This window comes from Hibiscus syriacus, unplaced genomic scaffold (assembly GCF_006381635.1).
Source record: "Hibiscus syriacus cultivar Baekdansim isolate YM2019G1 unplaced genomic scaffold, ASM638163v2 tig00001349_pilon, whole genome shotgun sequence".
NCBI lineage: Eukaryota > Viridiplantae > Streptophyta > Magnoliopsida > Malvales > Malvaceae > Hibiscus > Hibiscus syriacus.
The window spans coordinates 325,396-334,153 of record NW_024061867.1 but is presented as its reverse complement, the minus strand read 5'-3'; the positions used below and the strand labels follow the sequence as shown (position 1 = coordinate 334,153).

Here is an 8,758-nt window from a genome sequence, read left to right as displayed (position 1 = left end):
TTCACTTTGGTTAGAATGCATGTTTCAAACCCCATAATGTCATGATACTAGCCAGCCAGTGGCAACAGCCCACGTGTTTCTCATGTTCTATGGTGTAGGACAGGTCATTAACATGAAAATAATGTCATTAGATTCTAGACGGTAGGACTATCATTATTTAACCAGTGTAGGTGATTTTGTCTATAGCCTGAGGGTCACCGTTTTTTGGCTTTTCGGATGGGGTTTCCTATTCAAGTATCGAACCCTGTTCTTTCTAATATTTTTAACTAGCTCTTGGAGATGGGTTTAGTTAAATTCAGTTTCATCTTCGCAACGACTGGTCGAACTGGAAGTTGGTCACTTTATGGAATAGTAAAAAATTTAAGGTGGGTAATTCATCAATTAGCTCCTGGTATATTCCTTCGAAAGGGTGATTTGGCATGGCTGGGTTCAAATGGGGTTGGAGTCTAGATTTATGTTGATTTGGTTCGTCAATTTTTTGTATCGTCTGTAGTGCTGGAAATTGATATTCTATCGAGAAAGATTGATGAAGTCTCGATGTTGAGATGGAATGACTTGTTGGCTTACGAATGATGGTGTGAGTAGACATGAGTCATTTAAAGAAAGGTGGTAAGGGGTAGTGGTATCTTACTTCAGTTGGAATTGATTCGGGGTATATAAGTGTTTTTGTGCTTGCTGTGTTTGTGGATGGTTGATATACATTAATCATTACCATGTCATTCCTGGTGTGTTGAAGGCGTTGTGGTTTTGCTGTTTGATTGCCTTTGAATGGGATACTGTTTTTTCCATGTCATAGTGTTTGGTAGTTGTGATATTAAACTGTTGTTTTGCATTTGAAGAATCAAAATTGTCATCCACGATCAAAACACTCCCTTTACTATCGGTCTTCTTAGAAGTTTTAAGAGCCCTCAAGACTTCATTATCTTTCACTTCAGTCAGTGTCTCCAGGTCCTGGATTCTTTTCTGATGAAACCACAAACAGATGAACTTTTCTGTAATATTACACCACTTATGGAAAAAGGTATTCATAGTGCTTCATAGCAGACTCACTTGCAGTTTGTCTGTCTTCTCTTTTGCTTTCTCAAGTTTCTTCTGCAGACGAGCTTCACCTCTACCAAGAAGATGGCACTTGGCCATCAATTCTTTATAACTCCTGTTGAAGTTTTGAGCATTGTCAGAACTTAAAGTGCACGAGTAAATATGATGGATGCAACCATTGGCAATGAAAAATGAAATGGAAAAGATAAATTGACTTATGAATAAATACATAAACAATCCAATGTCACAACAAAGCCATAACATCAAGACAACCCTATATTTTCTTTTTGTTGAAAATTAAACCAACTTTCGGTGGAAAGTTGGATTTAATTAATCCACCGAATGGCAAATGTCAAAAAGGGTGGATTTGTGTTGAAAATTAACAATGGTAGAAATACACTTTTAGTCATTGTAATTTAGGATATTTACAAATTAGTCCTTAAAGCTTTAACTATAAATACCCTAGCTCATTTAGCTTCAAAATCATCCAAAGCATTCTAGTTTTCTTCCAATACTAGAGAGAATTTAGAGAGTTTCTTGAGAGTTGTTTTCTCCTTTTTATCAAGAGAGAATTATCATTATTTTTTCCTTGGTAGATCGAGAGAGGTTGTAATTCCTATTTTCTCATAGTGAAATTCTTCTACCGTTGCCCGTGGTTTTTACCCTATATTTTTTAGGGGTTTTCCACGTAAATTTTATCTCTTTTATCTTCATTTTTATTTTCTCAAATTATCAGTTGCGATTTTGCTCTATCCGATAGCCGTCTTCCGCAACAATTGGTATCAGAGCTAGATTAGAGTATGTAATATCTGCTTATTGTCTTTGTGGTTGCCACCAAAAGGTGGATCATCCAACATAAGAAAATAAGAAGTTATTACCCATTCTTTGAAGGTTCCAGAGAACTATTCACGATAGTGAAATAGTGAGAGCTATCCGTAAAAGAAGACATGGCAACGAAATTTGATATTGAAAAATTCAATGGGAGAAATTTCTCATTGTGGAAATTGAAGATGAAGGTCATCCTGAGAAAAGACGGTTGTCTAGCAGCTATTAGTGAAAGGCCGGTGGATTTCACAGATGACAACAAATGGATCGAAATGGACGGGAATGTTATGGCAAACTTTCATCTAGCATTAGCAGATGAAGTATTGTCAAGCATCGAGGAGAAGAAGACAGCTAAGGAGATATGGGACCATCTCACCAAATTGTACGAGCCCACATCGCTGCACAATAAAATTTTCCTTAAGAGAAAATTATACACTCTCCGTATGCCAGAATCTACTTCAGTGACGGAGCACTTAACTACACTGAATACTTTATTTTCTCAGCTTACATCCTTAAGTTGTAAAATAGGAGAACAAGAACGTGCTGAACTTCTACTTCAAAGTCTACTGGATTCGTATGATCAACTCATCATCAACTTAAAAAACAGTAATGTCACTAGTCTAATCTTTGATGATGTTGCAACTACTGTTCTACAAGAAGAAAATCGGTGCAAGAACAAGGAAGACAGACAAGTAAATCTGCAACAAGCAGAAGCGTTGACAACGATGACAACGATGAGAGGGAGATCAATAGAACGTGGCCAAAGCAGCAGTCACAAACATGGTAGATCGAAGTCGAGGAGCAAGAAGAATTTAAAGTGTTACAACTGTGGAAAGAAGGGTCATTTGAAGAAGGATTGTTGGAGTCTAAATAAAAACTTCAATCCACAAGGCAATGCCGAAAACACTTCAGATGATGGAGATGCTCTATGCTGTGAAGCGTCAACCACCGTGGAAGGTAGAAAACGATTTGCAGATATATGACTCATTGATTCGGGAGCAAAATATCACATGACCTCAAGAAGAGAATGGTTCTATCATTATGAACCTGTCTCAAGAGGATCTGTGTATAGTTGCAATGATCATGACTTAGAGATCATTGGTGTAGGAACCATCAAATTGAAGATGTATGATGGAACAATTAAAGTTGTTCGAGATGTGCGGCACGTGAAAGGCCTGAAGAAAAATTTATTATCCTACGGATTGTTGGATAATAATGCAAGCAAGATTGAGACACGAAAATGAATCATGAAGGTGTTCCGTGGAGCGCTTGTGGTGCTGAAAGGCGAGAAGATAGTAGCAAATTTGTACATGCTGAAGGGAGAGACTTTGGTAGAAGCAGAAGCCTCTGTTGCCTCATGTAGTTCAGATTCGGCAATGCTATGACATCAGAAACTTGGACACATGTCAGAACAAGGAATGAAAGTTCCTGTTGGAGCAAAAGCTACTTCCAGGCTTAACAAAGGTATCACTTCCTTTGTGTGAGCATTGCATAACAAGTAAGCAGCACCGGTTAAAATTCAACACATCAAATTCTAGAGGCAAAAGTGTTATAGAATTGGTTCACTCTGACGTATGGCAAGCACCAGTAACGTCCCTAGGTGGAGCAAATACTTTATCTCATTTATTGATGACTACTCCAGGAGATGTTGGGTGCACCCTATTAAGAAGAAGTCAGACGTTTTTTCAACTTTCAAAAACTTCAAAGCGCGGGTGGAACTTGATTCTGGAAATAAGATCAAGTGTTTCAGAACAGATAATGGAGGAGAATACACAAGCGAAGAATTTGACGACTTTTGCAAGAAAGAAGGCATCAAAAGACAGTTCACAGTGGCGAACACTCCTCAACAAAATGGAGTGGCAGAGCGGATGAACAGAACCTTGTTAGAAAGAACAAGAGCAATGTTGAGGGACGCATGCCTAGAAAAATCATTCTGGGCAGAAGCAGTCAATACCGCCTGTTATTTGGTAAATCGAGCTCCATCAACTTCAATAGAGCTGAAGACACCAATGGAGATGTGGACTGGTAAACCAGTTGATTATTCAAACCTCCATGTATTTGGAAGTATTGTGTACGTGATGTACAACGCCCAAGAAATTTCAAAGCTGGATCCAAAATCCAGGAAATACAAATTCTTGGGGTATGCTGATGGAGTAAAGGGGTATCGCTTGTGGGATCCCACTGCCCGCAAAGTGATCATTAGCAGGGATGTTATCTTTGTAGAAGATAAACTACAAAGAAAAGAAGACGATGATAGCATTGAGAAGTCAGAGACTACTCAGATACATGTGGAAAAAGAGTTTGAAGAAGGAGATTCTTCTGAAGCAGAACCAGCACATGATGAACAAGAACCAGAGAGTTCTGAAGCTCCAACAACTCGTCAATCAGATCGTGTGAGAAGACGTCCCAATTGGCACTCAGATTATGTTATAGAAGGTAATATTGCATACTGCCTTTTAACAGAGGACGGTGAGCCATCAACATACCAGGGCAATAACAGCTCAGATGCTTCACTGTGGATGATGGCGATGCAAGAAGAAATCGAAGCCCTTCATAAAAATAATACATGGCACCTTGTGCCACTACCACAAGGAAAGAAGCCAATTGGTAACAAATGGGTTTTCAAAATCAAGTGAAATGGTGACGATCAAGTGGAAAGGTGTCGTGCAAGACTGGTGGTCAAAGGATATGCTTAGAAAGAAGGTATTGATTTCAATGAAATTTTTTCTCTTGTGGTTCGACTAACAACAATTCGAGTAGTCTTGGCAATGTGTGCTACATTGAATTTACATTTGGAACAACTAGATGTTAAAACAGCTTTTCTTCATGGAAATCTTGAAGAAGAGATTTATATGCTCTAGCCTGAATGTTTTGAAGAAGACGAAAAAAAGAGAACTTGGTTTGCAGGTTGAACAAATCTCTGTACGGTCTAAAGCAGGCACCGAGGTGTTGGTATAAGAGATTTGATTCCTTCATTATGTGCCTTGGATACAACAGACTTAATGCAGACCCTTGTGCTTATTTCAAGAGGTCTAGTGATAACGATTTTGTTATATTGCTGTTGTATGTGGATGACATGTTGGTTGCAAGACCCAACAAATATCATATTGAAGAATTGAAGGCACAACTGGCTAGGGAATTTGAAATGAAGGACTTAGGATCAGCAAACAAGATTCTAGGGATGCAAATTCACCGAGACATAAGTAATAGGAAGATTTGGCTTTCACAAAAGAATTACTTGAAGAAAATCTTGTCACGATTTAGCATGCAAGATTGTAAGCCAATTTCTACCCCTCTTCCTATTAAATTCAAATTATCCTCTAGTATGAGTCCTAGCAGTGAAGAAGAGAGAATGGAGATGTCTCGAGTACCTTATGCATCAACAGTGGGAAGTTTAATGTTCGCTATGATATGCACAAGACCAGACATTGCACAAGCAGTGGGAGTGGTTAGTCGGTACATGGCGAATCTAGGCAAAGAGCATTGGAATATTGTAAAGAGGATCCTAAGATACATTAAAGGGACCTCAAATGTTGCATTATGTTACGGAGGATCAAACTTACTAATCAATGGGTATGTAGATTCTGACTATGCAGGGGATTTGGATAAAAGCAAATCTACTACAGGATATGTGTTCAAAGTTGCTGGTGGAGCTGTAAGTTGGGTTTCAAAATTGCAGTCAGTTGTGGCTACGTCCACAACAGAGGCAGAATATGTAGCAGCTACACAAGCCAGTAAAGAAGCAATTTGGTTGAAGATGCTATTGGAGGAGCTTGGGCACAATCAAGAGTATGTCTCTCTGTTTTTGTGACAGTCAAAGCGCCTTGCATCTAGCAAGGAATCCAGCATTTCATTCAAGGACTAAGCACATACGAGTTCAGTACCATTTCATTCGTGAAAAGGTGGAAGAAGGAACGGTAGATATGTAGAAGATCCATACCAAGACAACATAGAGATTTCATGACGAAGGCAATCAATGCTGATAAATTTACTGGTGTCGATCCTCCTGTGGCCTTCAGAAAACGTAAGCAACATGAAGGTACAAGGTAGAAAGAATGGTGTGAAGATATGATTGTTCCAATCAAATCTTCAAGTGAGAGATTGTTGAAAATTAAACCAACTTTCGGTGGAAAGTTGGATTTAATTAATCCACCGAATGGCAAATGTCAAAAAGGGTGGATTTGTGTTGAAAATTAACAATGGTAGAAATGCACTTTTAGTCATTGTAATTTAGGGTATTTACAAATTAGTCCTTAAAGCTTCAACTATAAATACCCTAGCTCATTTAGCTTCAAAACCATCCCAATCATTCTAGCTTTCTTCCAATACTAGAGAGAATTTAGAGAGTTTCTTGAGAGTTGTTTTCTCCCTTTTTATCAAGAGAGAATTATCATTGTTTTTTCCTTGGTAGATCGAGAGAGGTTGTAATTCCTATTTTCTCATAGTGAAATTCTTCTACCGTTGCCCGTGGTTTTTACCCTATATTTTTTAGGGGTTTTCCACGTAAATTTTGTCTCTTTTATCTTCATTTTTATTTTCTCAAATTATCAGTTGCGATTTTGCTCTATCTGATAGCCGTCTTCCACAACACTTTCCTCGTTTTTCAATCTGTGCATTTGGAATTAGATATCATGAGAAAGATGAGCAGAAATGTTATCATAATTCCCTATTTTCTTTCTTTTTCCTTTTTTACAAGTAGAGAGAGGTTGCCCGGGAACGAATCCGAGACCAAATATCAACCATGACTGAAAAAGCAATGCCCCTTGATAAATACATCACAGGCTTGGTTTACAATTCCCCTTTTTCTCTTTGTTTCAACCATTAGCCTACCACCATGCACAACCCAATACATGTTTTGAGTGTTTGAGATAGATAGGATCATACGACAGTGTTCTCCATAACTACTACGAGAAAAAAATTAGAACCTCCAAGCAGTAAATGCATGCTAAGTGCCAATGGCCAACACTAACCGTGCATCAATGATGAGCATTATTAAACATCCAAAATGTATTGATAAATCCTAGAAAGCAATTTAACCAAGCAAAAATTAACTGAACATATATAATTTGTTAATTAGAAAACACGCTATATTTGCATAATATAAGCTTGAAAAAAGGTAAGCACGTAGACTATTCGGTGGCGGCAACCATCTTACTTTTTATGACAGGACAATGACCTAATCAGATTATCTACTACATCTTGGTTGTTCCCTTCATTACCAAGTGAGGCAAGCTTTAACATCTCATCTTGCTCCAGGTCCAAATCTGTTACCCTATCATAAACCATAGAAACAAGTAAGCAACAAACATGAGAGAAAGATGTATGGAGGCTTATAGGATTATGGCAAAGGCAATCATGGGGCTAAAGGGGGCAACCCATGGTTTAGGAATGAAATTGATTTGGGTTTAGTTGGCGTGTTTCGAGTAATATAATTGCAATATTTTTAAACGTCTTGATTGCCATTTTGACATAATAGTAACAAAGTGAATAGATGAACTCACAATTTTAGCACAGCAAGTTCCTTGGCAAGTGCCATGTTCCTTTGCTCGAGCCTTGAACATTCTGAATTTGATTTACTTTACAATCACCAAATAAAATTATTCAAAATCATTTAAATGAATTGGTGAAAGTACATTTTTTGTCCAATGGTATATACATGACAATCACCTCAGATTTAGAATCGAGCATTTGTTGAATGGATGCCTTTTCTCTTGAGGCTTCAATTTTCAAGGACGTTTCTCGCTTCATCTGCTCCTTGCAAAGACACAGCTAAAACACCAGAAGACACATGATTGAGTAATTGAAATTTGCAATTCAAATTCCATTTCAATTTATGTAAAAATATATTTTTTTTCTTCAAACGGAAAGAAAATAGGAACCAAAAAGTACCTCCAGATTTATCTCATTATGTTCCTTCTCCTGACGTTCTAAGGCAGAACTAAGCTCCGAAACTTTGACCATCAATCTCTTCACTTCGATGCGTAATGACTCCGCATCTTCCTCACGATCAAGCAAAACGATTAGGATTGATCTCCTATTGATTGGAAATAAAGACGAGCCGCATTGTGCCCAAGACAAGTCTGCTTTCATACAGGGCAAGTATACTTCTTCGTAGAACTCGAATAATACTCAAACCACTGTTGTAAACTATGCGATTGCAAAAAAGAAAAAGAAATAAAAACACCGCGTTTCAGTACAAAATATGTTTGAGTTTTAAGAAAGAAATTGGTTTCCTGTTTCTGGTGAAGTTAGCTGCAGAGGTAGGACAAGTATTATTTCTAGGAACCTTTTCTTTTAGTATTTTTCTAATACAACTAGAGTGGGAAATTGGTCATTAATTTATCAGAGGATCATTACCTCTTCCATCACCTTTCTTGTATAGGTTCTCGATTTCTCAGTTACAGATAAAATAATATAAACTATTAAATTAACAAAGAAATAAAACTGCATGCTGCAAAAACCAGAGCAATTTTCTGGTTTCTTCCATGTCCCAGCGATTATGATCAACTCATCGCACTATATAATCCGATAACACGAGCTTCATCTTGCAGTCATTTTATGTAGTCGAGGTAGAAACCTTGGTTCCTTCTTTGGAGCTTTTTAATTGTCCAATTCACCACCAGCAGAGTTCCCACTTCTGAAAGAATAAGCAAATCAATGTGTTATAGGTGACACTATTTCCTCCATTTCCTTGAAAATTTCATGAGCACACTCTTCAAACTAAATTATAATAAATATGAAATTAAATCATATCAATATCTAATCATGTCACATCATTAAAAATTAAATATAATATTATATACTTGTAGAAGTGTACATGAATCCATTAATAAAAATTATATAGGTTGTTGTGATCATCCAAGTAAAAATTACCTAACAGGATGATAGTAATAAA

The 8,758-nt window shown here is 37.4% G+C and overlaps 1 protein-coding gene across 1 annotated transcript; it reads right to left on the bottom strand.

Annotated features, from left to right (window-relative positions):
• Nucleotides 1-708: 708 nt before the first annotated feature.
• Nucleotides 709-8,005, bottom strand: LOC120125354 (protein NETWORKED 1D-like). Its single transcript, XM_039143788.1, has 6 exons — nucleotides 7,753-8,005; nucleotides 7,525-7,632; nucleotides 7,365-7,441; nucleotides 7,019-7,135; nucleotides 1,051-1,153; nucleotides 709-963 (listed from the first exon to the last, which is right to left on the bottom strand). Exons 1-6 carry the CDS (start codon nucleotides 7,951-7,953, stop codon nucleotides 709-711), a joined length of 861 nt encoding a protein of 286 aa, XP_038999719.1. The 5' UTR covers nucleotides 7,954-8,005.
• Nucleotides 8,006-8,758: the final 753 nt, after the last annotated feature.